Source organism: Bos indicus x Bos taurus, chromosome 28, assembly GCF_003369695.1.
Source record: "Bos indicus x Bos taurus breed Angus x Brahman F1 hybrid chromosome 28, Bos_hybrid_MaternalHap_v2.0, whole genome shotgun sequence".
Classification (NCBI taxonomy): Eukaryota; Metazoa; Chordata; class Mammalia; order Artiodactyla; family Bovidae; genus Bos; species Bos indicus x Bos taurus.
The window spans coordinates 41,581,529-41,609,118 of NC_040103.1; the positions used below are offsets into that span (position 1 = coordinate 41,581,529).

At 53.6% G+C, this 27,590-nt stretch overlaps 3 protein-coding genes across 5 annotated transcripts; all 3 read left to right on the plus strand.

The window, feature by feature from the left end:
• Positions 1-545: 545 nt before the first annotated feature.
• SNCG (synuclein gamma) lies at positions 546-5,412 on the plus strand. Its single transcript, XM_027530592.1, has 5 exons — positions 546-884; positions 1,681-1,722; positions 2,016-2,143; positions 4,805-4,876; positions 5,124-5,412. The coding sequence occupies exons 1-5, from the start codon at positions 764-766 to the stop codon at positions 5,142-5,144; spliced, it is 384 nt and encodes a 127-aa protein (XP_027386393.1). The 5' UTR covers positions 546-763; the 3' UTR covers positions 5,145-5,412.
• A 5,137-nt stretch (positions 5,413-10,549) lies between these two features.
• On the plus strand, positions 10,550-12,853 carry ADIRF (adipogenesis regulatory factor). The gene is made up of 3 exons (XM_027530665.1): positions 10,550-10,735; positions 12,410-12,472; positions 12,661-12,853. Exons 1-3 carry the CDS (start codon positions 10,675-10,677, stop codon positions 12,765-12,767), a joined length of 231 nt encoding a protein of 76 aa, XP_027386466.1. The 5' UTR covers positions 10,550-10,674; the 3' UTR covers positions 12,768-12,853.
• A 2,199-nt stretch (positions 12,854-15,052) lies between these two features.
• On the plus strand, positions 15,053-23,100 carry FAM25A (family with sequence similarity 25 member A). Of its 3 annotated transcripts, none has more exons than XR_003509183.1 (4): positions 15,053-15,213; positions 16,577-16,650; positions 18,791-21,848; positions 22,908-23,098. XR_003509183.1 is itself a non-coding variant. In XM_027530664.1 (4 exons), the coding sequence occupies exons 2-4, from the start codon at positions 20,353-20,355 to the stop codon at positions 23,039-23,041; spliced, it is 270 nt and encodes an 89-aa protein (XP_027386465.1). In that variant the 5' UTR covers positions 15,055-16,650; positions 18,791-20,352; the 3' UTR covers positions 23,042-23,100. The 3 variants fall into 3 exon arrangements, 2 of the variants coding, with proteins under 2 accessions (XP_027386464.1, XP_027386465.1); XM_027530664.1 differs by having other exon boundaries at positions 15,055-16,650; positions 18,791-20,425; positions 21,786-21,848; positions 22,908-23,100; XM_027530663.1 differs by having other exon boundaries at positions 15,054-16,650; positions 21,786-21,848; positions 22,908-23,100.
• The last annotated feature ends 4,490 nt before the right edge of the window (positions 23,101-27,590 follow it).

Here is a 27,590-nt window from a genome sequence, read left to right on the forward strand (position 1 = left end):
GGGAACCTGCTGCCCATCCACGTGGGCGGCCGGGACGCGGGGGCACTTGTGCCTACTCAGCGTCTCTCACCGCTGGGCTGTGGGAGCCAGCAGGTGGGTGGAGGCCCAGATGGAGAAAGGGTCACACAGTCTGTAGCTGGGCCCGGGCCATGGGTTAGCCTTTTGTGGCCCAGTTCTTCCACCTGGCCTTGCCCGAGCCCCAGGATGGGGGCATTCACGGTGCTGGGGAGAAGTTGGGCAGGCCAGTCCGGGAGGCTGGCCACTCTTGCCCGACAGGCCAGCTTGATCTTGACCCCTGCCCTACCTGGGACGCCAGTAGCAGAGGCGCCTTTCTTTTCTGTGTCTACTCCCCCGCAGCCCCTCTCCGCCCCAGAGGTACACAGACTCAACAGCCCCAGGCCTGGGAGCACCTAGTCAGGGTGGCCCCTGTAGGTGCCCAGGGTGGCAAATGAATGCGGGGCAGTGATGGATAAGGATGTGTCCAACCTGCTACGGTCTGTCAGGGGGCAGGGGACGGGGGGAGGGTTGAGCCAGCAGAGGCCCAGGGGACCCTGGGAGAAGGTGGGGGCATTCTGCTCCCTCCCTCCCTCCTTCCCCGCCCCCTCCCCTGGGCTGGCCGGGCTCCCATCAGCCGCCGCTGCATCATCAATATTTCATCGGCGTCAATAAGAGGCAGCCGCAGGGACAGACGCTGCAGCAGCACTCAAGCCAGCTCCGGTCACAGCTCATCTGGGGAGTCAGACTCCCATCCCTGCCCACCGCCATGGACGTCTTCAAGAAGGGTTTCTCCATTGCCAAGGAGGGTGTGGTGGGTGCCGTGGAAAAGACCAAGCAGGGAGTGACAGAGGCAGCTGAGAAGACCAAGGAGGGTGTCATGTATGTGGGTGAGTTTGGGCACGGCAGGGCCGGCAGGGAGGGGCGGCTCGGTGGCTGCTAGGTTCCTGGACTGGACTTTATCCCCTGACCCCAGGGAGGCACGTTCGGGAGGGATGAGGACTCCTGGGCCCAGAGGCCCCGCACTCTCCTGTACACCCCTGTCTGTCTGGGCCTCTGTGGGGTTGAGGGGTCTCAGGCAGGACGGCAGGAGAGGCACTTAGCCCTCAGACACACCTGTGTGTGAGCACAAATGCACACACCGCCACACACCAGCACCCCGCCCCAGTATCCCCCACAGCCCCGCGACTCAGAGAAGAAGCCACACTGGAGCCCTGGGCTGAGCAAGCAGGGACTCAGCAGCCGGGCCGTAGGTCCGCTCCCTGCCCAGAAAGAAGGGCTACCTCGGGGAGATGAGATGGACCCTCAGCATCCTGGCCAGCCTCCGAAGCCCCCTTCCCCTTCAGCTCCTTCCAAAGAGGAGGCCAAGCTGATGACTCAGCTCTTGTTGACCCTATCAATCCCAGCTCCGAGGCCCAGGCCACACCCACTCGAGGTCCACCCACCAGACCCTACCTCAGGCTAGTCTCTCTCTTCCCTGCATCCTGTCCTGTCCACTTCCCATCCATCCCCTTCCTCCAGACATAGCAGGAAGTGGCCTTTGAAAGGATGGCTGGCCCCCGGACACCATCCGCACTCCCCACCGACCCTGCAGCTTGTCCAGCTGTTCTGTGGTGTGTTTGCCCTGACCACTCCCCTCCCAACACCTGGAGTGGGCTTGGGCTGACACCTCCCTTTTCTCCACAGGAGCTAAGACCAAAGAGGGTGTTGTGCAGAGTGTGACTTCAGGTAAGGTGACCCAGGACCGGCGGACATGGAGGGTGGGACATCAGGAGACTTTTGCACCTGGCTACTAAAGACCCAAGCCTGGGGCCCTCTTTACCCCCTTGCTGTACTAGGATCCAGGCCTCCAGAAGCTGGAGGTAGGCCCAGGGTGGACCACCTGATCATCGTCAGACCTTCCAGGGAGTCAGAAAGAGGACAGCCTAGGTCTCCAGTAGAGCAGAGTTTTGAGGGCCCAGGGCAGGCCAGAGCCGGGTTGGGTGGGATCAGGGCCAACGCCTGCCAGATTCCTCCCACAGTGGCTGAGAAGACCAAGGAGCAGGCCAACGCCGTGAGTGAGGCCGTGGTCTCCAGTGTCAACACCGTGGCCACCAAGACTGTGGAGGAGGTGGAGAACATTGCAGTCACCTCTGGAGTGGTGCACAAGGTGAGATCCAGTCCCTAGCTCGGGGCCTATCCTGTCTCCTGGGCCCACGGAGGCCAGCTGGGGAAGAAGCATTATCATCCCACTAACTTACAGGGCGGAGAAGGCAATGGCACCCTACTCCAGTAGTCTTGCCTGGAGAATCCCATGGATGGAGGAGCCTGGTAGGCTGCAGTCCATGGGGTCGCTAAGAGTCGGACACGACTGAGCAACTTCCCTTTCACTTTTCACTTTCATGCACTGGAGAAGGAAATGGCAACTCCCTCCAGCACTCTTGCCTGGAGAATCCCAGGGACGGGGTGGGCTGCTGTCTCTGGGGTCACACAGAGTCGGACACGACTGAAGCGACTTAGCGGCAGCAGCAACATACAGGGGAATGGAGACTTAGGGGCCCTGGTTTGTGCTTGGTGTTGCCACATCCCGGGAACCTCACAGTCACCCCTGTGTGGGGGGCAAGGGAGAGCCCAACTGGAAAGTGAAGGTCAAAACCACGCCCACCCGGTGGTGCTCAGCATTTAGGAGACACCACGTTTTACTAGCGAAAGCAGGGTCCTGTGAGCCCCACGTCGTGACAGGCAGCCTCCCACAGGCAGTGGACACCAGATCAGAGCTGCTAAGTCACCGCCTACCCAGTGACCAGCCTCCCTCCAGAGCCATGCTGAGCTGGGCCTCCTCCTGCAAAGAGGTGCAGTGAAGCAGCGCCCCCTGGTGACGGGAAAACAGTGAGGTTCTGACCACACCCTCTGCCTCTGTCTTTGTGGACTTGTGTACGTGCCTGGTCGTGTGTGTGTCCGGGCAGCAGAGAGCACAGGGGCAATTTGTGGGGAGGCGGGGAGCCTGGCTCCAAAACCTATGCTCTGAAGAGAGATTCTGAGTGAGACAGGAGGAGATTGTGGTGGGAGCCAGTTCATTTTTGGGGCAGGAGGTTTTCCTATTCCAGAGATGAGCTGTTCCCAGATGTATAAGCAGATGTTGTTCAGAAAGTTCCACCCTAACTGGCACAGGCCCCTAGGGGCCAGTGGAGTCCTAGGTACCCAGCACTAAGAATCCCTGGAGTGGGTTAGTGGAAGGGTAGGCGGTGACCCTGCCTCTGGCTCTGGGCACAGCACGGAGGTCACAGGATCTCCAGACTCTAGGAGCAGGCAGGTGCCCCCTCCCTTAGGTCCCAGCTCTTATTAGCCTGTGACCTTGGGAAGCTACTCAACTTCCCTGGGCCTGCATATTCTCAGCTGTAAAATGCTTGTTGGGGGTGTGTGCTGAGTATCCATCCCACTGGGCTGTGATGATATAGGAAAACAGAGCCCCGTGAAGCAGCTTCGCCTTGCTTATGGTGAATACCCAACAAAAGGAGGTGACTGTATCATCATTATCATCAGTGACCCCAGGCAGGACCCAGATGTACCCCAGGAGACCCCAGGCCCCTCCCTCCCCCACCCCCCCAGCAAAAGAGGCCTTAGAATGGGGCCAGGTTGCCCCTGAGGCCTCTGAGCAGAAGCCTGGACACTCCTCGCTGACTTTGGAGGAGGGCTGGTGAGCCCTTGGCTACCTCAAGGGAGATATTTCTTGGTGACAGCCCAAAACCATCCATGACTCGCTGTCCAGTGAACCGCAGAAGGAGGCAGCACTGGCCACCTGTCTGACTGCTCATGCCCCGGCCTCATGCGCCCACCCTGGGGCGGCCAGGACACGTGGCCGCCTGTACTTTGTCTGAGGAGCCTCCCCCAATTCTGGCTGCCTCAGTCCACCAAAGGGCAGGAGGACACCATGGTAGCCCTGAGGGGGCAGGACCCTCCAGAGGTCAGTGCTGAGCCCAGGATCCAAGCTGATCATCCAGTCTGACCCCAGCTATCAGTTATCACGCAATCACCCCAAGGCAGGACACCATCTCAGGCAAGGGTCTGGTTGGGTGTAGGTAGGTAGAAGGAGACAGGAAGTGGGAGAGGATTATATAAGCCCTGCTGGTCCCACCTGAGGGACCAGCCTGAGCCCATGCCCATCCAGGAGGCAGGGAGAAGGAAAGAGGGAAGCACTCATGCTACCGGGGATAGGATTAGGCCTGGAGCAAGCCAGACCTGATCCTTGTAAGCCCCAGGGCTTTGAGCTCTGAGGCCTTGAGTTGAATACCTGGCCTCTCTGGCCATGGGGCCCCCATGTGAACAGTGGAAACGTGCCCTTCCTTCCAGGGGTCTTTGAGGATCACAGTAGGAGAAGGGTATGTGGTCATGTGATTCAGGAACACTGAGGGCGGGGTCAGGCCCGGGGTTTCAGAGGCCACTGCCCACCCCACCCACATCACTAGGCTTGCTCATGGAGGAGGCCCAGTCAGGGACTGTCAGGGACTCACTGCTGGCTTCTGGGGGTGAGGCTGGGCTCAAGGATACTTGGTACTCCCAGAAGGCCTTGGCATCATCAGACAGCCCCCACTGGGAACCCTTGCATGAGGTTCCATCACCTCCAAGGCCAATCTGGCCTTCACACCTCCCTCCCCTCCAGCCCCCCAGGGAACCCTTACATGAGGTTCCATCACCTCCAAGGCCAATCTGGCCTTCACACCTCCCTCCCTTCCAGCCCCCCAGGTAGTGATGAGGACCTCCTTCTTTGAGGTCAGAGTAGTGAAGCTCTGCACCCTCCACCTGGTCCCACATACCCTTTGCTTTTCCACAGGAGGCCCTGAAGCAACCTGTCCCCTCACAGGAGGATGAGGCGGCCAAAGCGGAAGAGCAAGTGGCTGAGGAGGTAGGAGCTGGATCCCTGGGGTAACACAGGGGTCCCTGGGCAAGTTGCTTCCCTCTCAGGGTCCCAGAACCTACAGGGGAGCCTCCTGACCTGCAGCCTCCTGAGCCTGAGTGTGAGATCCCCTCATGAATAACCTCCTCAGGGCAGAGAGGCATAGATGACACCCTTCCTCCCCACTCCCCAAGCCAGGGTAACCACTGAGGCGTGGGGCCCCAGAGCCATGTGTGAAAGTCACTGTTTCTTCCAGACCAAGAGTGGGGGAGATTAGAAGGCTGCCAGTGATCTGCAGAGGCCCTGAGGAGCATGCCATCGCCTCTTGGTACAAGGGGTGTCTGGTCCTGGAGTAGGACCCACAGAGCTGCCCAGCTCCCCACACCCTCATCCAGCCCCCCACAGGCTGTCCCCCTGTGCCGTCAGCTCCCTAGCCTTATCCCTGTCCACCACCCTCTGATCTTTCTGATCCCCACAGATGCTACTGTGAATTTTTTTTTTTTATGATTTTAATGATTCCAAATAAAACTCAAATCCCCACTGCATACCTGCTCATTCTTCTCTCTGTTCTGCCTTGTTCACGAAGATGCCCCCTGGGCCCTCCCAGGAACAGGGGCTGGGCCAGGTATGCTTCAGGGATGCACTGGGCATTTCCAGCACCTTCTGAGAGCACGCAGTGCCTGCAGAGACGCCCCCGCCCCCACCATTGCCTTTTAACGCGCAGGTGGCGGCCCTGCTTTTCAGCTCCCGCGAACAACCTCGAGAACATGCTGTCTGCTGCAGCATGAGACCAGGATGTCCCAGGTTTTGAGCTTTGACTCACCCTGCAGGGATGGACCGCTCTGATGGCAGGGGTCCTCCTGGGCCCCTGGGGCGTGTCCTTGGAGCCAGCTGTCCTTCTGGGAACAGGGACACCTAGCACCCATCCCTGAAGCAGAAGGTAACTTTGAAAGATGCGAAGTCTAAACTCATAGCGAGGACTTTTTGCATCCTCCTTGGCAAAGAAGGACATGACCCCAGAGTTCCTCCCTCCTGTCCCCACCCAGCCTTGAGCTCCCTACCAGGTTGGAGCTGGGCTTTCCCTTCCTTCAGCAGAGTCCTGTCAAGGATCATTAGAAAACACAACGGTTGAGAGGCAGGAGAGGAAGCATCCGCCTAGAGAGAAAAAGAGTCAAAATATTTGTTGGGCTCCTCCCAGATGTGGGACACTGCACTAAGTGCTTTACCTCCTTTAATCCTCAAAACCAATTGTTAGTACGTCCCCAGTTTCACCGAAACTGAACTAAGAAACAGAGAGGTTAAGTAACTTGCCCAAGGGCACAGAGCTAAGAAGCTGGGGCCTGGCAGAAGGCCAGGTGGCCTGACCGCAGAGCCACACAGCTGATTCGCGTCATGCTGTGCTATGTCCACCCAGACTGCGTGGGCTGCAGTGGCCTTACGGCAGATGCCACCATCCCCAAGACTTCAAAACAACCCAGGGACCCGAGTGGTTGTTTTCCTACATGAAAGGCTATGGGCATCATGCCCTGGAGTCTTGTTCAGAGGTGGCTAAGTGGACAGCAGGGTTCCTTTCCCTTTAACACCCAGTCTGGGCTCAAAGCACCTAAGTGGCTTGCCCCAGGTCTCCAGCCCTGGGTGGGGGCGCTGAAGCTTGAGTCCAGACCACTTGCTCATCCTCCCTCCATGGTGGAGAGCAGAGGTCAAGGGCAGCCCTGGGGGCTGCAAAGCCAAACAGCCGAGCTTCATTGTATCCCAGTTTGCAGTCAGGGGCATCCAGCGCTGAGGAGGCAGAAAGGAGCAGTGAGCTGCTGGTCTCCCAGCCGTGCAAACTCTACCATGGGAGGAGTGAAGGGTCTTGAAGAGGCACAGGGCAGTCAGGGGTGTTCCTGCTCCCAGGTTCAGACTGCTCATCAGCAGGCCTGTGCATGCCCCAGGAAGAAGGCCCGAGGGGCTGGGTGTGCCTGAGAGAAAGTGGAGGAGACAGGTCCTCTCAGGTAACTGCAGGAGGAGGATACTACTGGGCTTCTGGGGTTCCGATACCCTCTCCTCTATTGAGGGAACGTGGAAGGGTCCCTGCTGCTTGTCCCAACTCCCACCTCTGCCCCCGGACACATATTTAAGACCTGTTCCTGTGATCCAACAACGAAGTTGCCTGGTCCAGGAAGATTCTTCCCCATCCCATGAGCACCTGCGGTGTGCTTTACTTTTAAGCCCTCTATTATGTGCTGTGAGCTCTGTGGGGCTGTACCTGACTTCCCTAGAGGAGTAACTGCTCTCTCCCATCCCTCTCTTTCTCCAAGAAGCCCCAGGTGACCCGTACCTCTTTTCTATTTTTGGTAGGTGGCAATTGTAATAAGAGAACATACATATGAGACTTGTCTTGGCAGCCGCAAGATGAATAGATCTATGTTCCAACCCACCAGAATCTTAAAAGTTAACAGAGGGCTTGACTGGAGTCAGTCATATATTCGGGCTTCCCTGATGGCTAAATCGGTAAAGAACCTTCCTGCAATGCAAGAGACACAGGTCCAATCCCTGGGTCAGGAAGGTCCCCTGGAGAAGGAAATGGCAACCCACTGCAGCATTCTTGCCTGGGAAATCCCATGGACAGAGGAGCCTGGTGGGCTAGCCTGGTGGTCCATAGGGTAGCAAAGAGTCAGACACGACTGAAGCGACTTAGCACACATGAATGCAGTCATATATTCGATTCAAGAGGGTTTCAACAACATCTTACTCTCTCAAGTCTGTGTTCTATTCCAAGGACAGGAGGGTGGGGAGCCTCTGATTGCTCAGGTCCCGCTCACGAGGCAACCGGTAGTTACATCGTCTTGATGACCTCCTCTGACATTGCTACAACAGATTTTTCAATCATCTTCTATGTATCAGGTAAGGTGTTTGACTCCAAGGAACCAAACTAAGCAAACTAGATATGGTTTCTTCCATTGCTCAGAATCTTGGAGGTGTTGGGGAGGAATAAATTTTCCTTTACCTTTCTAGGTTCTTCTGGCTGGTCAGAGAATTAAACTGATGTGAGACAGACTGACAGGAGAAAATCAAAGTTCAATAGCATGTATACACGAGAGACCCAGGGAAGCTGAGTAACCCATCAAAGTGGCTGAAACAGTCACCTGAAATATCATCTTTAGCTAAAGACAAAAGAGGGTGTTGGGGCTAGTTGTTTGGGGAGGAAGGCAGTTGACATGAAGATGGAAAGCAAGTGTTCGGGAAACAAATGTTTGCCAGGCCATGTACAGAAAATGGGACACAGAGAGGAATGTTAACAAATAGACTTTTCTCAGTTTCTGCCTGTCTATATACCTAGTTAATGTACTAGTTACCCATGGTGTAGTTCTATTACTGTAATAGACCCTCTAACCTAATTCTCTAGGCAACCAAGGGGAAAGGTCAAAGTTTCTTCCTGAGTCTTTTGGGCCTTGTTTTCAGCTTGAAATAGCCTGCATTTCAAAGAGACATTTTAGAGCGGCAGATCTTGCTTCCCTGCAGAGGAAAGAGAATTTGAAAAGCAATAACACTGAAGTACTGTGCGTGTCATGTAGGGAAATACAGAATGCTGCGAGGCCCAGACTGGGATGCCTCATCCAATCTGTGATAGGGAAGCCTTCCCTGGTTGTAACATTTTTGATGAAACTGGAAGGATGAGTAAGAATTAGCAAGATTAAGGGGCCCGCCGTTCCCACCATCCCCAACCATGGACCCTCAGCTGTGTCAGGCATCCATCAGCCCATTTAATCCTCACCATAACACCCTGGGGGAGATTCTGTTATTGTGCCCCCCACCATGAAGGATTGAGGCTTGAGGCTCAGAGAGATGAAGGAAATTGTTCTAGCGGGTATCTGAACTCAAGGGGTCTGACTTCAGTGCCTGCTGCTTTAGAACCATTCAGCTGCCTCTCATCACCTGCTTGGGCCTGGTAGTCCCTCCCACAGAGGCCGTTGCCTATCTCATTCTTTGCCCACAGGGCCTGGTGCCAAACAGCATCAGCAGTTCAGCAATGAGCTAACTTGGAGCAGTGTAAAAGGTCTTCCTGGCTAAAGGGATTAGTGGTAGCAGCGGTTTTTCAGGAGGGCTGGCAGGCCTGGGGCAGGGGCTGGATGGGGCTCTCCGGAATACTGAAGGAAGAGTCAGGTGGGCTCGCCTTAGCCCTTAGAGCTCAGGGCTGGACCAGGCTCCCGGCAGGGAGGGATGCGCGCAGGGCAGGGCAGTTGCTTTGTTAGTCTGTGTTTGGTTTCCGTTCCCCCCACCAGATCTCCTTCCCCCTAAGCAGATCTCAGGGCCTGCCCCTTCCTCTGGCCCAGAAACCCTCCGTTAATCAATTTTTCATGTGTGTGTGCGTGTTCTCCAGATACCCCACACCAGAGGCCGACCCTCCATGACTTAGTCACTCCTCCCTATCTATTAGGCAGGGTGTGGCCCAGTTGAGTGGCCCTGAGTAAGCGAAGACTTCCCAGAGCTCCAAAACAGGGGGGACTCCTACAGACATGCAGAGACAGGCCAGAAAGGGTTAATCAGAGAGCGGCCTTAAGGAGGGTCCAGTCACAGGCTGAGGGGGTGGCCCAGGCTCCAGTGGCCAACTCGAGTGGAAGAGCGCTGGGCTGGCCTGACCTGCAGCCTTGAGCATCAGGAGGGTGTGCCTCAAGAGTTGTTTTGTTGTCCCTGGGATCCCTGGCTGCCCTACTGACACCCAAGTCACTAAATGACCCTCCCTCCTCCGAGGCCCTCTGGCCATCCCTGAGCCCCAGGCTCAGTCCTGGGAAAACTGACTTGAGCAACCTGTAGCTGGGCCGCTCCCTTACTCGCAGTGTGGTCTGGGGTACTTTCCACCCAAGTCCTTGGGCTTTGGTGACCGACAACGATTTCCTTGCCTCGGCTGGACACAGGTGGACGGCCCTTTCTGTTATTCCCCCTCCACTTGGAGCTGTGTGGTCCCCAGTCAGGGCCACACGAGGAGTCACTTGAGGGTCACTCAAGGGTCACTTGAGTCGCCAGTGACTGGCCTCTACGGAAGGAGGGTGGGACTTACTCCACAGTCTCTCCACTGCACGCCCCCCCATCCTACCCCTGTCCCAGCAGCAGTTGGGCAGATGGCATCTGCCAGTCTGCAGTGTCCAGGCTGAGTGCGTGGGGCCTGCTGGTTTGGCATTGGTCAGGGCCCTAGGGTTTACAGCCCACTGACTCAGACTTGAGTCCCTGCCATGTGAATTTTGGTGAGACCTAAATCACCCTCTGTGCCTCATCTTCTTCCTAAAAACTACTAACTCCCATTCCAAGAGCTTGTTGTAAAGGTTACACAAGAGGCTGGAAGCGTTTGCACAGCGCCAGGCACAAAGTAAATACTTAATAAAAAGCAGCTGCTCTTAATTACAACTCCACCTGGTGATGATCCCCACCTCCCTCACCCCTCCCAGGCTGGGGAATCCTCGCGTCCACTCGGTGGAGGAAGATTGGTGCGCCCCCTTGTGCCCCCAGCCACTGTCCCGATCCCCGATCCAGCCCCTCTGCAGCCCCGAGCCCCTCTTCAGACACTAGTTGGCACCCCTCTCCGCTTTCCCATCACGGCCCGCCTGAGGCCAGGATGTGCTTTCGGGCTGGCGGGTACTGGAGCAGGGCCCGGTCACTCCCCTGAGTGCTGGGAACCGCCCCGCGCCCCCTCCAACCCCCCTTCGTGTGGGGAGGGGCCGGCCCTGGGGCGCCTTAAAAACCAGAGCTGGCGCTCGGGTCGCAGCCGCTTTGAGCAGGATCCAACGTCGCTGCGGCTACCCTTAACCACTCGCAGATCCCCCGCAGCCATGGCCAGCAAGGGCTTGCAGGACCTGAAGAAGCAAGTGGAGGGGGCGGCCCAGGAAGCGGGTGAGAACAGAGCTCGACGCGGGCACACCCGATAGACGCGGGGGTTGGGGGGCGCAAGCCAGGGGACTGTGCAGCCGGAAAGTCGAGCGGGTGGGGGTGGCTCCGGCTGGGAAGGGCTCTCTCCGGAGTTGCAGGGACCTGGCAGGACGCCCACCCCGACCAGCCCAGGAATGATGCCTTGAGGCAAGCGGGAGAACAGCGGTGCCTGGGCGGGGTGACGCACTGGGCACTGCCAGAGCCAATCCGAGGAGGCTGCGAAGGCGGGGAGGGGCCCCACTCGGGCCCTTGGGAGAGTGAAGGCCCGCGGGGAACGCGGACTCTGCCACCAGGCGATCTCTGCCCGCCAGCGTCCCAGAGGCCCATAGAACCAGGATGGGCGGAGGGAAGCAGCTCCAGACTCCCACTGGGCTTTGTTTTGAGCACTCCTCCCTTCCCCCCAATACTAATTTCCTCTTAAGTCCTCACCCAGAGGACCTTCCCACCCTCACGTGGCCAAGGCAGGTCACTAGCCTTAGTCTCCAGCTCCAGCTCTTTCCTCCTCAGACCTGAGCTTACACACCTTGGGGGTGAAGATGGACGGGGAGTAGGGGATGTGAGGAGACTCTGGGTGCGCCAGCAGCACCTGTTCCAGTTCTGGCTCGGCCTCCCCTGGGACTCCAGGTCCCAATCAGTCCTATGCATATCCCAGTCAGCAGACAACACCTAAACCCACCCCATCCTTCATCAGTGCCCTAGGAAAGCGAACAGTTGCTCCGCTAGGCTAAAAGGGTAGCAGGAAGCCTCTGCTTACAGCACCCTTCCTTCTGGCCCTTACTTTTCCCATCTGTAGGCTGAGTGCAAAGGCTCCTTCCCTGTGGTCCTGACTGTGCTATGTCAGACAAGGAGCCCAGGGACGTCTGTGAGTAGCATATCCAGGGCCTGCCTGGCCCCTGTGCACCTGGCCCCTAGGGTCTGGGTAAGGTAGGCCTTTCACTGTTTAGCAGTAGATGAGCAGATCGCTGAAGGCCAGAGCACCTGTCTGCCTACCCAGCAGGGGGGACACATCTGAGCTCCTGGAAACCCTGTTCTCCACAGGTATAAATTCTGGTATAGAGGAGATGGCCTGACCTTGGAAGTTTCACCTATTTCCTGCACTTCATTTCCTAATTCCTTAAGCTGCCTGCCCACAGAGGCAACTGGCAGTCATTGCTTGGTGTGCCCTCTGGGGAAGGGCACAGAGAGAGGAGGTAGTGAGAATGCCTTACAAAGTAGAAGTCCCAGTGGTGGGAATTCAGGCATTTGGGCCAAGCTTCTAGGGGAGAAGTTGTTAAAGGGGACAGGGCTCTTCCTGGGCCATGCCCAGCAGCAGCCGCAGCCCAGATGCCAGTTCCAGCCTGGCCCTGCCCTGCCTTCCTTCCTCTGTTGGATATTTTCTCAGCAGTCCTGAAGACCGCAAGGGAAGCAAGCCAGAGGAGAGGAGCCCAGAGTTATAAATAAACAAGAATAATACCCTGGAGTCATGGAAAGGGCTCATGCCCCTCACTGACTGAGTAGCCTTGGTCAAAGGACTTTACCTTAATGGCATCCATCCTTGGGCATGTAGGACAGTCTACTCTAGAGAACAGATGGGGTTGGCAGGTGGAGCCCCTGTGGTTAGTGGTATCTGAAGAGCTAAAGCCCACATCTCTGTTCCAGTGACATCGGCCGGAACAGCGGTTCAGCAAGTGGTGGATCAGGCCACAGAAGCAGGGCAGAAAGGTCTGGTGGGGCTGGTGGGCAAGAGGGTGGATAGCCCAGCACACCTCCATACTCCACCCAGCACTGTCTCCTCTGCAGACCCTCTGTCCTCATTGCTTCCTGGGGAGGGAGCCCCAGGGGAGGCTAACCCTGCATGGCTGTGGTTCCCCAGGGTCCCGCCCTCAACTGCTCTTTCTTTCCTTCCCCAGCCATGGACCAGGTTGCCAAGACTACCCAGGAAACCATCGACCAGACTGCTAACCAGGCCTCTGAGACTTTCTCGGGTTTTGGGAAAAAACTTGGCCTCCTGAAATGACAGAAGGGAGACATGCGTGACTCCCTTCGAGGCCCGGAGCTCTGGCAGGCTCTTGGTGGGCCACCTCATTAAAACCTATATTCCTACCCTGTGCCCACTTCATGACTCCTACACGGGCCCAGCTCTCCCTCGCTTAGAGTAGAGCCTCAGCCCAGAAACTCAGCCCCTAGTCCAGAGACAGTCCTGGCATTCCAAATTCGGAGGAAACAGACCGGTCGTCCAAGAACTCATTTTCCTTTTCTCAACCGCACATCCCCACTCTCCCTTATTTTAAGTTCAAACCCCATTTAGGTGCGTGCCTCTCCCCGCCCCCGATTCCAAAACCGCTCTCCCAGCTCCAGGAACCCGGCTTTCCTAGAAAGGGCATACTCGATCTCCAGATCCTCGAGGAGCTCAGCTCTGGGCGGGGGACTACAGGTTCCAACGGCCACGGCCTCGGGAACTTCTCCCAGTGAGCTGAGCCAGGAGGCTGGGAGCATCGAGGCAATCCAGAGCTGGGCGCCGGCGAGGACTTCAAGCGGCAGGAACTCTCGGGGAAGACAGGGGACGCAGGGGAGTGGTTCTGGCCCTAGCCACTCTAACCAGCCCGTCCGGTGTTTGTGCGACTGCCGCACCCAGCGGTGAGTCACCGGGCGGCAGCAGGAGGGCGAGGACACGCCCCGAAGACCTAGGCCCCGCCCGATTGAGTTGGTTGGCGCGGCCGCCAAGAGCTCCGCCCACGACACGCCCCCTGGGAGGGCCCTGCGGCGCACAGGGCGGTGCACGTGAGCGTGTTGCACGTGAGCCTGAAGCGCAGGCACCCGGCAGAGTGCGTGCGCGCGCTAGACCACTCCCGTTGACACCCCTTCCGTTCCGGATGCACCGGTATCTTCTGACCTAGGGTGGAGACCGGCGTTTTTGTCGGGCAGGTCCCCAAGACGGTCTAGAGTTGGCGCAAACTTTATTCCCTCCAACCTCCCCTGCACGTGTCTACGTGTTCATGCACGCGATACCAGCTCTGGGTAAATCCTGCTGGTGGGTGACTCATCGTTGCCGCAGGATAAGCCCAGCCCTGGCGCCGGGCGCTGGCGGCCCTCTTCATCCGAACCCTTGGCACACCTTGGCTGGTAACGCCCCATTCCCTTTCCCCACCTCCCCGCCTTTGTACACACTGTTCCCTCCGTCCGTATGATCTTGTTCTCTTCTGGACGAGTACATACATAGCCATGTCGTTTCAACTCTGGCTACAAGATGTTGGCTACAAGGCACTTCCAGTTCAGGGGAGACTGATAGAAAAAAAGCTTCATCTTTGCTTCATACTTTCCTAGAGGCTTTCCGCGACCTGCCAGCAGGGGGCAGTGTCGTGTCCACCCCCGCAGCCCTCCCCTTCGCACCCCCCAGCCCAGGTCTGTATGTGTGTAGCCATCTGCTCCAGGGACCTTTCCTTTCTCCAATCCGAGATCCCTCCCAAGGAAGCAATAGGTTCTCTCCCTAATCCTTGGTATCTGTCACCCTCACCCCAGGGCCAAGCTCAGTTTCATGGTTTGTTCCTGTTTCTGACTTCCCCAAAGAAGGCCTCACCTGGTCTACAAAACGGGCAAAGACCTAAAGGGAGGGTCCTGGAAGAGATACCTGGAGTAATGTGGAGGTGCATCCAGCATCTCCAGGAGCCCCTGCCCCCAGGAGAGGATGCCAGGGTTGGGAGAGATCACGTGGGGCCACACCCGAGGCCGGTGGGGCTGAACTGTCAGAGCCCTCAGATCCTTTTTGGTAGGCAACCTTCCCCTGACTGACTCAGGAGAAATCCCAGTTGGCCCAACAGTCTTTCTTAATCCTGTTTTCCTTCTGAGTGTTGGCTTTAGGAATGAGTGTGTGAGCCATCTCAGACCAAGAGAGGAGGAGTCGGGTCTGAGGACCAGGAGACTTCCAGGAAAGGGATTTTCATCCTCAAAAAAAAAGACAAAGCATTTCTTCCTCTTCCACTGGACATTTTTGTGACCGGAAATGATGCTTAGAACTCTGGCAGCCACTTCTAACCTCAGGAGGAAGGAGCCAGAGGAAAAGCCAACTGGCTGATTAGGGCAGAGCAGAAGTATGAAAAGAACCTATATCCCAAGTTATTTTATTGAGTCCCTAACTTAACCAGTGCACACTAGGCAAAAGGATCAGTTTTCTTATCGTTTAAGCTGCTGTGAAAGTGAAAGTGAAGTCCTGTCCGACTCTTTTCGACCCTATGGACTGTAGCCTATCAGGCTCCTCCGTCCATGGGATTTTCCAGGCAAGAGTGCTGGAGTGGATTGCCATTTCCTTCTCCAGGGGATCTTCCCGACCCAGGAATCGAACCTTGGTCTCCAGGATTGCAGGCAGACGCTTTTACCGTGTGAGCCACCAGGGAAGCCAGGAAGCTGCTGTGAAGTATGTTTCTATTACAAAGGAAAGCTGAAATCCTGATGTTGCCTCAATGATAGTAAGATCCTTCATTTGCTGGCCTCACTCACCTCCTCAGCCTCCTTGCTCAATGCCCCCTCCCTCTCAGTTGCAGCCATGTTGACCTTTGTTCATTTCCCTTGGCCTCATGCTTCAGCTCACCTCAGTCTATGTGTGCTGTTTTTTTTTTCTACCTGGAATGCTGTCCATCCTTCCTTATAAATCACCCTTGTCTAGGTGGCTGCTGCTCTTTCGTCCATCAGATCTCAGCTTCCCAGATTGGCCCCCAACAAACACAGAATGGGTCTGGCCACTGCTGGTGGTGAGGGGCTCTCCTGTGTGTTTTGCTGTGATGGTTGTACACAGGCCCAGCCAAGTCCCCTGTGCTGATTAGTGCGTGCCCAGTGCCTAGCGTGGGGCTCTGGCAGCATCCGCCGAATGAAAGCAGGGATGATGGTCCGGTGGTTCTCCTACCAGATAACAGAATTGCCATGCTAGGCTCACTCGAGTGCCTTCTCTACAGTGCAGCCCCTGCACGTCTCTCTGCCCCTGTGCATGGGATGCTCCCTGCATTCCCCGATTCCCCCAACACTGAGCCCTGGGGGTGCGGCCAGGTTGGACTTGTCTTTGGCTCTATGTCTGGGACAAGGTGGACGTGGTGCTAGGGAGCCCTGGGAGCCTGTAGGAGCCCAGGCCTGTCTCCGTGAGGTTCATGAAGTTAGTGAATCCCAGACAGGCTGAGGAGAAGCAGGCCGTGGCCACTGCACCTGCTGGGTCTTGGTCAGATCTCCAAAGATGATTCTTGCAGTAGCAGTTCCTGGGGGGTTCCCGATTCTCCAAATCCCAGTTCCCTGAACTAGCCAAGCACAAAGTCACTAACATCACATTTTGGACTTTAGCTCAGATTCCCATCAAATTACAGATGAGAAGGGCAGAGTTTTCTGCTTTCCACCTTCTCTCCCTTTCTCCTTTTTTTTTGGTTGTTGTTAGTTGTCTCTTTTCTACTTTGTGAAAATACATGGCATTTACATTCCATTCCGTCACACCTTTGTTTTGTCTTAGATCTGTAACTGAAGATACTAGAAGCAATCTGCCATTTTCTGTTGAAATGTTTTCTATTATCTCTTGGTTGGTTGGAGTTAGTCCTCTAGAAGTTTCCTCAAGAATGAAATATTTTCAGATGAACTGAGAAGACGTCTGGCCCCTTGGGTTACAGCACTGTGTCCATGAGGGTTCATGGTGTTCTGTTTTTTGTGTGTGGCATTTTCTATTTTTAAAAAGGTTAAAAAGTTAAAAATTAAGAAAGAAGAGCTCATGTGAACCATATTCTGTGTTCTTAAATGTGTGGAAATGTTAGTCTGTAGCCTTTATACTTTATTCTCAACTGGGTTTGAAATTTTCAGCTCACGCTTTCTGCCTGGAGTGTCTTCTAGATATGGCTGCAGTGCCTTCTGCCACAGGAGCCTGAATAATTCCTGTAAGTCTGATTTCTATCTCACTGGAATTTCTCCTTTTTATTTATTTAAGGCTGTGCTGCGTCTTTGTCGCTGTGTTGTTCCTCGTTGCCCCATGGAGTTTCAGGAAGGGGAAATGGGGCTCTTTAGGATGTAAGCTGCTGTCATGCTGCTTCCAGGCCTGGAAGTCTGGCAGGCTAAGCTGCTGTTCTCTGTTTATAGAGAATCCACATGCTCTGTGCCGTTTACTCCTGCCCTCGCCCTGGGAACTTGCCTCTTGAACCGCATTTCCCAGGCTCCCTTACCTTCGAGACTTGTTGGGTTCGGCTGTAGGGGATATCCGTAGGAGATGGAGAAGAGAGGAGTTTATTCCTCCTGCTCCCTTCTTGCCGGGCATGGCTGGGCAGTGGCCTTATTCCTCCGCTGACAGTGGCAGCTCCTGTCTGCTGACCCTCTCTGACAACTGGAGCTCGCATCAGGGTCTACAGCCCCTCCAGGCCGAGGGTCCCCCGTTGCTCCAAATCCTAGCAGCCTCGCCATCATTCGTTGACTCCCTTAACTCTGCCCACACCTTTGTGAACTCTCCATTTCCTCAGCTACCCCTCTGATGTGCCCTCTGCCCATGGGTGTATGAGAGCTGGGTTGCTAGGTGACTGACAAACCAGGTCTCCAGGAATCTCTTCTTGGCTCCCCTGTGACTGGAAGGGGTCTGTATGTATAAGATACATACAGGGCTCTGTATGTACTGGGAGCTCAAATCCATGCAGTAGAAGTAGGAGAAAGCATAGGCAGGCTGACAGTTATAAAACTCTTGCTGTTCATGACAATTGCAGTCACAGGAGAAAAAAAATTTATCATGCTTCAGATGTGAGACAGCCCTAAGTATTTAAGCATACTTTAACTTTTTTTCCCCCCAGAATTGTTCATTGCTCAGTTGGCAAATTGCTTGTGAAAAATTGGCCCTCCTTGACTTGATGATGGAGTCATCTGATCCTTTGCCAGACTGGGTTGTTGAGCAGATTCCATTTGAATAATTAGTTGATGCTTGTCAAAGCTCAGTTCTCACAGCCCCAAGTGTAGGACTTGACCTTCTGACTCAGGACAAGCTGACTCGGCTGCCCGTGTTCAAGGGCTGCTCTGTGGGGACCCATCATGACAGGCTTCTTCCCAGATGGGGTGGTTCCAACCTCATCCAGGTAGGAGTAGCCCAAGCCCAACCCCTTAGACCAGAATCCTTCTTAGGAGGGTGTGAGACTGTCCTAGGTTCTTTGGGCTGGAAAGGAGTCCACCGTCAGGGAGCCCGGATGGGCTGAGCTGAGCTGAGAGGCCAGAGAGCTGGTCAGAGCTACAGTGGGAAGGCTGGTGGGACTAGAAGTGGGCCAGAGCACCAAGGGCTGGGGCCCAGATCCAGTCTCGGGCAGCTTGAGCTCTCCAGGCCTTTTCTCTCCCTGTTGCATTTGGGATCTGTACCTGAACCCAGCCTTGTCAGGAGATCTGGGGCCGTGATATGTTGTCACTGGAGTCTGGGTGCTCACACCAGGGCCGTGCATTAAGGAGGAGAGGGTCCCATGGGCCGGGGGATGTAGTGAAGGGAACAGCAGTCTGACAGGGAGGAGGAAAAGTGTAGCCGAGGGCTCCTAGCTGGGACTGGGGCCAGAGTCCTGCTGAGTGGCCGAGCCCTAATGGGCCTGTCGAGCTGGTGAGCTCCCAAGGAGAGGGCCACAGTGACGAGTCCCCGAGGGTGGGCACTGGCGGGGTGGGGTCATGGGGTCTGGAAGCCATCCCAGAGCTGGTGGCTGACACTGCCATCCTGTCAAGGGGTGCAGCACAAAGGACCCATGTAGGGGTGGAGGACACACACAACCTCAGAGGGAACAGGCAGGGGGCTTTGATGGGCCCAGGGAGCATCCTGCGGGGCTCTCCGGCCAGTTCCCACCAGCCATGTGCCAGAAGCGCCCCCATCCTTGGCAGCGTTGTCCAAAACCATGAGCAGAGCTCTCTGGGATTTGGATGTAACAGGGAGGCCAGAGTCATCTGGACCTGCTTAAACTCCAGGGCCCCTCACTTTCATGGCCACTTCTGAGTCTACAGGGTCAAACGTGTGTGTGTGTGTGTGTGTGTGTGTGTGTATTCACATGGATAGCAATATTCTTTTTCTTAAAGGGACTCTCCAAGTTTTTTAAGACCTGATCAGCTCCTGCTTATGGCATGTGTGGGGCTATGGCCTTGTGACCCAGAGTTCCTGCTGGCTATACTCTCCACTGCCCGCCCTAGGGCGGCTGGCCACTGCCCAGGGCCTCCCAGCACCACTCAGGAATGTGGGAGGGCCTCGACTCCTTAAGCCTGTGTCAGGTAAACACTAATTAGACCCCGCCACTCCCTCCTGGACTCCTCTGAGGGGTAAGGGAGCCTGTATGGGGGGAGCAGCCTCAAACTCCTGCCCCAGGCCCGGACTTGATAAGCAAATCCTTGAAGGGCCTTCCCTCCAGGACTCCTAGCCCTCTCACTCCGAGGCAGCCTTATACCCCTGCCACTCTTTGTTCCACCCATTGGTTGGTCAGGGCTCACTGCCAAGCATCCCTAGCACATCACTGATAAGAGGGTGGGAATGGAAGTTTACCAAGAGTTTGCATGCCTGGCCCCACCAACTATCAGTGACAAGGCCAGGAAGGCATGGATGCCCCCATTTTATAGATGAAGAAACTGAGGCTCAGCTGGGCTAGTGACTAAGGGAAGCAGCATGTGATACGTGGCCTGAGGCATCTCTCTCCATCCTGAGTAACTTGGAAGGCAGTCTGGCTCCCTAAGCATGTGATGTTTCAGGGACTGGTAGAGCTTCTTTCTGGCAACTCTTGCTAGAGCCAGAAGTACATCCCCAAATGGTGGCAGGGTCCTCCATTTACTCCTCTAGGACCTCTTGGGTGGGCACTTCTGACTTCACAGGGCTTCCCCAAGAGGCCAGGCCCCAAAGTGCAAGGAGGACTGGGTTCCCTTACCTGCAGGCTGCCTCAGTGCTGGGCCATCCAGGTGCTCCCGTGAGTGAGAACCAGGTAACTGCAAGTCAGGGATGACTAGACTTCTGGTCAACGTTGCAACCTTCTCTGCCTTGGGCCAGGCATGACCTTCATTTTCCCTGCTCCCCCAGACTGTCCAGTGGAGGCTGCAAGGCCACTCTGCTGAGCTGAGTTGTTGGGAACAGGAAGGGCAGCGGTCTCCACTCCACTTGTATTCCTGGCTGGGGGCTGCCCAGGTCCCCAGGCTTACAAAATGCTACACCCCTGCGTAGGCCACCCTACGGATAGTAGGCAGCAGGCTGGAAGTTCTCTGCCTTGTCTGGATACACAACTGTGCCCAGACTGCCATGAGTCCAGGGGACTGGCAGGGCTGAGGTCCCCAAATGCCTCTCACCCCACAGGACACTAAGGCCTCTTACCTCGGGAGAGGGGTATGTCCCAGAACCAAGCTCTGTCCGGCCTCATGCTCCCGTCCCTGCCCCTCATGGGGTCTCAGGTTATGGGGTGTGGGGGTCTCATGCTGCCAGAGGAGCACTTCCCCAGCCACAGCAGTGGGGTGGCCCCACCCAGCTTCTTCCTTCTGAGCCTGTGCTGACTCACCACCAGCGTGAGCGCTCGTGTCCTGGCGCCCGGCCGGGCATCAGAGGCATCTATAAAAGCAGACTGGTCCAGGCCCCAGCATCCTGCTCGATTACTACCTGTTGCCACACAATGCTGGGAGGCCTGGGGAAGCTAGCTGCCGAGGGCCTGGCCCACCGCACGGAGAAGGCCACGGAGGAAGCTGGTAAGGACCCTGGGGCCCCTTTCCCCTTGCACTGTTCCTTCCCACTGGGGGACTCAGGACAGACTTGACTGGGCCAGTGAAAAGCCGACCCCAGCAGGATGGGGGCAGGCTTTGGCCCCACGGGGAACCAAGGATGATCAGCTCCATTGGGATGGAGGTAGGGGACTGTAGAAGCTAAACCAGTTGGAGCCATGAGACATCCGCTGCCCCAGCAACCCTCCTGGTCAGACCTGTTTCGCCCCCCACCCCCCAGGCTTGACATTCCTGGGGTCTGTGGCTGTGGGACGGAGGCAGCAGCTCAGAGGAGGGGACAGGAGGGGAGCCAAAGTGCTGGGTGAGCAGCTGGTGACTTGACTCCTTGCCTCTGGAAACCGGCAGCGTGTGGGAGGCTTTCATGTTAAAAGAGCTTATTCTAAGTATCCTATAGATGCTACAGGAAAAGGAAGGTGGATTTTAATTTTTTACCATAACTTTAAAGCTTCAAAGATTTCTTGCTTAAGAATCCCCAAGTCTGATTGTGTTCAAAGTCAGCCCCCAGAGTTTACACAAAGGACATTTTCAGTTTGTTCAAAGTCCCCAGAAACTCTTTTTTGTACATCGGCCCTTGGATACAGGGAAGCTGATCCAAGCCCTACCCGTTTGACATTTTGTGAAAAACAGCTTGTGCCCAAGTTTGCTGTTCTCTTTCTAAACGGCTGCAAACATGTCTGCGTTTCATTTTAGCTTTGCAACCGCTGTTGACCGTCCACTTTGATCCTGACCAGCTCTCTGAACGCTATGTTATTCCCAGGACAAGGGAACCCAAGCAGTGGAGTTAATTCTAGGAGTTAGAATCTGAAATAGTTCTTCTGACCCAACATCTTTCAGTTCTAGCATGTTACCACCCTAGGAGGGCAGAGAGTTTTGTCTTATTTGAGGAATTGCTTTGGGGGACTTGGTGTTGCCGTGGGCGGGGAGTGGTGGTGGTGGGGGTGAAGCTTTGACATTCAGCCTCCTGCTGCGGCCCCCATTCAGCCATAGACAGAAGAGCAGCTCACCTGAGAGGTGTGGTGACCCAGGAAATGGGCCCAGCCTTGGCTCCAGGTCCCTAGCTGACAGGAAGGCCTGCTAGTCAGCATTCCAGGCCTTGCTGGGCGAGGGACACGGAGAGCCCTGTGCCCTACCAGCTTGGCTGCTAGCAGCCAGGTCCCACTCCAGTCTCTGAAGGAAGCCAGCTGGGGCTTCTTGATGAGCAGCTTGTCCTGTCCTGGCTTGAGTAGCATCCCTGAGGCCCTTTTGATACCCAGGGCTGTCTGGGCCCTGCTGTGAGGACAGGCAGCTTACACTGTGCTCTCACTCTGGGCTTGTCTCGTCTTTGCAGTTCATGTTGTGGAGGAAGTGGTGAAGGAGGTGATAGATCATGCCAAGGAGGCTGGAGAGAAAGGTAAGGCCAAGTTCGGGGTGGGAATGAGGGAAGCTGGGTGCTGGCAGCAACCTGTTCCTTGCCTAATCAGGCCAAAGCCTGACCCCGAGGTTGCTTCCTTTCAGTTGGGGTACAATTATCTGCGCTCGTCTTAGATCTCACACTGTACTTGCTACAGCAGGAGCCATCTAGATAGTTCTCTCTGTGGAATGTTAATAGGATGGTGTCACCAAAGATCAGGTGGCAGTGTGCTGGGACGAAACATTGGAGACATAAATTATATATTTGTACAAATACGTATTTATTTAAATGTTTATATGTTTCTGTATCACAGTGTACAAAGCTTGTGTGTGTCTTGCTCCTTACAACAAAATAGTTTGCAGATGGATTAGGACTTAAATATAAATACATGAAATTATTAAATTCATAGAAAAGAACATAGATTTTGGCATAGTCTCAGAGAATGGAGGATCTTTTTAATGATGACAGAGATCCAAAGGCCATAAAGGAAATATTAGGTAAATTGGACAGTGCGTGCTCAGTCACTTCAGTCGTGTCCAACTTTCTGCGACCCCATGGACCATGGCCCACCAGGCTCCTCTGTCCATGGGATTCTTCAGGCAAGAATACTGGAGTGGGTTGCCATTTCCTTCTCCTAAATTGGACAGTATAAAACTTAAAAAATTTCCATAGTGAAAAGAAAATAGCATAAGCCAAATCAAAAGAAAAACCACAAAGTGAACAAAAATATTTGTAGTAGAAATGATAACCCAAGATAAAAATGACCAAAAGATATAAACAGACAGTTCACAGAAAAATGAAGCCTGAGTAGGCAGTACACCCACAAGCAGATGCCCTATCTCACTAATAGTTGGAGAAATGCAGGCTGTTTGGAGAAATACAGCCCAGTGTGAATGCCTTCATCTGGGAGCTGCGCTCTGCTCTGTCCCACAACGCGCGCAGGGCGCAGCCCAGTGAGACTGCCACGTCCCACAGGACGCTCCAGGTGACACCAGCACGCCAGTGACTTGAATTGCTTTCTTTGCTCACCTGGACATTCTTCTTCTTCCTTCCCAACAGCCATTGCTGATGCTTTAAAGAAGGCCCACGAGTCGGGGGACAAAGTGGTGAAGGAAGTCACTGAGACAGTGACCAACACAGTCACGAATGCGGTCACGCATGCAGCAGAAGGCCTGGGCAGGCTGGGACAGTGAGCTTGCCTGCCAGCAGCAGGCTCTTCCTGAATCGCAATAAAAAGCTGTGGTTAACTGTGTGCACTGAGCCCGGGATTTGTTCCTGTTTGGATGGAAGCACTGCCTGTGTCCCGAGTGTCCCCTCTGCAGGGACAAGGGGCCAGCACCCTGGCTCCCACTGCAGTCACATAGTCCCTGAGATTAATCAGATGTGCTGCTCTCACTTGATGATTTCTCATGTCAGTGAGGAGCTCTTGAGGACTGTTGGTGTTTGTGCTACATCTCTTAAAAGACTATTTCCCCAGAAACTGTACAAAGCTTTCAAACACCTCAGTGCTTCAGGGATACCCCAAGAAAGGACCGCAGTTCAGCTTATGTGTTCTTTGGGTTTTCTTTGAAATGTTCTTGCAGGAGTCAGGGAAGATAACAGGCCAACTTGAGCTGGGCAGGATCAGGCAGATTGAGCTGCTCAGGTTCTCAAAGAGGCTTTAGAGAACTGTTTCTTCTGGACAGTCACAGAATCATGACTGTCATGGAGAAACTGAATCCGCCCCCTGTTGGAGCCTCTGTCAAGTCTCTGCTCAAAGACGTAAGTTAGGCTTAAATTGGCTGTAGTAGGCAAGAAAGCCTGGCCTTCCCTCCTTCCTGCCATGAATGAATCGGTGCCATAAAAGGTGTTTTGTGGAACAAGTTAGTTGCTCACCATATTTCTGATGCTCTTTCAGAACTGGCTTCACAAGTTTCTGAATGGCCCAGGAATGTCCAGTGTCCTGGCTTCAAACATTTGCTACTGTCCAGCTGTGTCTGGACCTTATATCTTGGTTTGGTTTCTGATGACTTCTGAATTCTCCCAATCCAAACCCAAGCTCAAAAGGATGTGACTTGTGAGTGTTAGTGTCAATCAGAACAGACTCTTTGGACAGCAGTTCCTCTTAGCAGCATTTATTTTATTCTTCAGGTACACAGACAGAGGCCCAAAGGGTGAGGATACATCCTGACATATTCGTGATAACAGGAGATTGGAAACACCCTAAAGTGATAATCAGAAATCACTTGGTTGGCAAGCTTAATTGTGCTTGTTAGGTTTGACACACACTATCGAGTTGACATTTATTACCTCTAGTGTATTTATAATGCCTTAGCATGAAAAATGGGACTTTTGCTTAGATGGCCATCTAAGGGCTGGATAACAATTACTGCATTTCTATGAAATGGAATACTCTGTGGCTGTTAAGGGACTTCCCTGGTATCTCAGCTGGTAAAGAATCCACCTACAAAGCAGGAGACCCTGGTTTGATTTCTGGGTTGGGGAGATCCGCTGGAGAAGGGATAGGCTGCCCACTGCAGTGTTCTTGGGCTTCCAAGACATTTATTCAAGCACAACACATGTAGTGTGCTTGGATCATCACAAAGCCATCCCCACCCCACTCCCCCCCGCCCCCCCCCCCCCCCACTGCCGATCTGTGGGAAAACTGTCCTTCACGGAACTGGTCCCTGGCTCCAGGAAGGTTAGGGACCACTGCGGTAGTAACCTCAAGGCTCACACGCATGGATAAAGGAGGAAAATACACGTGTGTTACGTATGGCCTTCCTCCTTCCCTGTGTGCAGAATACTCTGTGGCTGTTAAGGGACTTCCCTGGTATCTCAGCTCCTAAAGAATCCACCTGCAACGCAGGAGACCCTGGTTCGATTCCTGGGTTGGGGAGATCTTCTGGAGAAGGGATAGGCTACACACTGCAGTATTCTTGGGCTTCCCTGGTGGCTGTTAAGAATGAGAAAAATGTACATATATCATTAGGGAACATGTACAAATGAGTTAGTAATATGTGAAACATGCATGTAGAACTAGTTCATTTTTTTCAAAGCAAACAAGAAAACTGGTAGAATATATATGTATGTATATATCAAATGTTACCATGTCTGTATGTATATAAAATATGAACCATGTTCAACTCTGCACTTCTTTGGAAATATGAGGAATCCTCACTTTTTCTATTATATAAATGTAAATGATGCTTGAATTTAAGAGAAAACCAATACAGATATATTTTGAAATGTGGTTATGGAGGCCACATTCTAGCTTATTGAAGATTACTTCCTAATTAAGTGCTTCTTAAAGTTTGCTGGTTTCATATTTGAAAACCAGTGTAATAGGAAAGTACCTTTGTATTCTATTACAAGTTGATCACTAAAAGGATATTTCCTGTAAGCTTAAATTATAGGTAAGGGCCCATCTCTGGAAAACCTGCCTCCCAGGTAAGGAGCATTAAGCTGCTGCTGCTGCTAAGTCGCTTTAGTCGTGTCTGACTCTGTGTGACCCCGTAGATGGCAGCCCACTAGGCTCCTCTGTCCCTGGGATTCTCCAGGCAAGAATACTGCAGTGGGTTGCCATTTCCTTCTCCAATGCATGAAAGTGAAAACTGAAAGTGAAGTCGCTCAGTCTGCCTGACTCTTAGCGATCCCATAGACTGCAGCCCACCAGGCTCCCCCATCCATGAGATTTTCCAGGCAAGAGTACTGGAGTGGGGTGCCATTGCCTTCTCTGGAGCGTTAAGCTAAAATACCTTTATTTAGCTCTCAGGAAACATGCTGACCAGGCACACCTGTGAATGTCTACAGGGAGGAAGAAATTAACACATCTCTCCTGGAGGCTGATGGGAACCAGGAAGTGTTTGACTTTGCTCCTTCCCCTTTTAGTGTAAAAGAACCCAACCTCAGGCAGAATGGTTCTTTGGAATGTGAGGCCACTGTCTTCTTATGTGTTGGCTTTCTGAATAAAGTTGTTAATCCTTGCCCCAACAACTCATTTCTCCACTTATCGGCCTATAGTGTGGTGAGCGGCATGAGCTGCACCAAAATTTGTTAGAGTTCAAGATTTGCTACTCATGGCTACCCAGCCCTTGTTGGGGAGTTTTTGGGTAAGGCCCTAGCAACTGCCGGGCCACTTAACCTGAGATCTTGCCTTCAAAATTCCCCGAAGCAGCACCAGCTTCCCCAGAACTTGACAACTGGAGCAACAAATCGACATTTAGGAGTTGACAAGCTCCATCCACACAGTAGGGTAGGTTGCTCTGGTGTGTTCAGCCGGAAACTTTCCTCTTCATTTGGGGCTTTTCCTTGGGAATAAGCCAACTTGCTTTATATTTGAGTGGGGTGGCCTGCTGGAAAGCGTAGAGTTGTTGGGCTTTTACTAGACATGTGAACCAGTTCCTTTGCTCCTTTGGATGCTAGCATTGTACGTGAGTTTTGTGTTTTGTTTGTCCTGAGTTTCCGTCTTTAAAAATGGGGAGTATTTCACACGTGTTTTGTTTGTCCTGAGTTTCCGTCTTTAAAAATGGGGAGTATTTCACACGTGGTAATGGATGTTTCGATGTGCAAATTCGATGCATGAATCGGGGCACACAAAGCGGGTGCTCTGGAACAACCCAGAGGGATGGGGTGGGGAGGGAGGTGGGGGGTCAGGACAGGGGACACATGTACACCCGTGGCTGACACATGTTGAGGTATGGCAAAACCCACCACAATACTGTAAAGTAATTAGCCTCCAATTAAAGTAAATAGATTGATTTTAAAAATAAATAAATACAAAAACATGTAATTGCAAGACTGAAAGAAAAAAACATTGGGGACTGTTTGAATTAACCCTAAAGAAAGTTCTCTGAAGCTCATTTTGGGTAAGTCATCTGATTACAGCTCTGAACCCCTGGATGAGAGGAGGATGATATTTTATTTTACTGATGACAGTGTGTGAGCACAGTACCTGTTAGGATCCCCGCAAGGGATTTAGGCGGGGTTATCGTGGGACCCTGTGGCCACGTACTGTATCCTTGCTGTGTTAAGTACTTCGTTTATGGTCTCATATGTCGTTGGCGTATGTAACACCCCCAAGACCAAACTTGAGGGTTTGTTTAGGATTTTCTGTTTGTCCTTTGGGTTTGTCATTTCATTTTGTTTGGTACTGTCTCTCTATTTGCAGCCAAATCAGTTTTGTGATATTTGAAACTCTTAATGATGTCAAATGGAGGAAAGAAACAGAAAAAAAACAAAAAACCACCCTGTCTCCTCTTGTCTAAAAGTGGGACATTCTCAGGAAGAAAAGGTTCCACTTCATTCCTAAAATGACCAAAAGTTACAAACAGAAGTAAAATAAATATCGTAAAAAGCGTTTAGCCATCTAGACCAGTGATCTTGATCTTCCCCATTTGCCAAAACCCAACCTCTTTTGTAACTGATAGGTTTCACGTTGTTGTACCTGATTCAGGGCTGAAATTTTGGAGTGGGAACTGTGAGGTCCTTATATGTGTGTGTGTGTGTGTTTGTATATGTTATAGATTGTAGAAATGCCAGCATTACTTAGTAAAAGAACTCTATTGAATTCAGTTCAGTTCAGTTGCTCAGTCGTGTCCGACTCTTTGCGACCCCATGAACTGCAGCACACCAGGCCTCCCTGTCCATCACCAACTCCTGGAACCACCCAAGTCCATGTCCATTGAGTCGGTGATGCCATCCAACCATCTCATCCTCTGTCTTCCCTTTCTCCTCCTGCCCTCAATCTTTCCCAGCATCAGG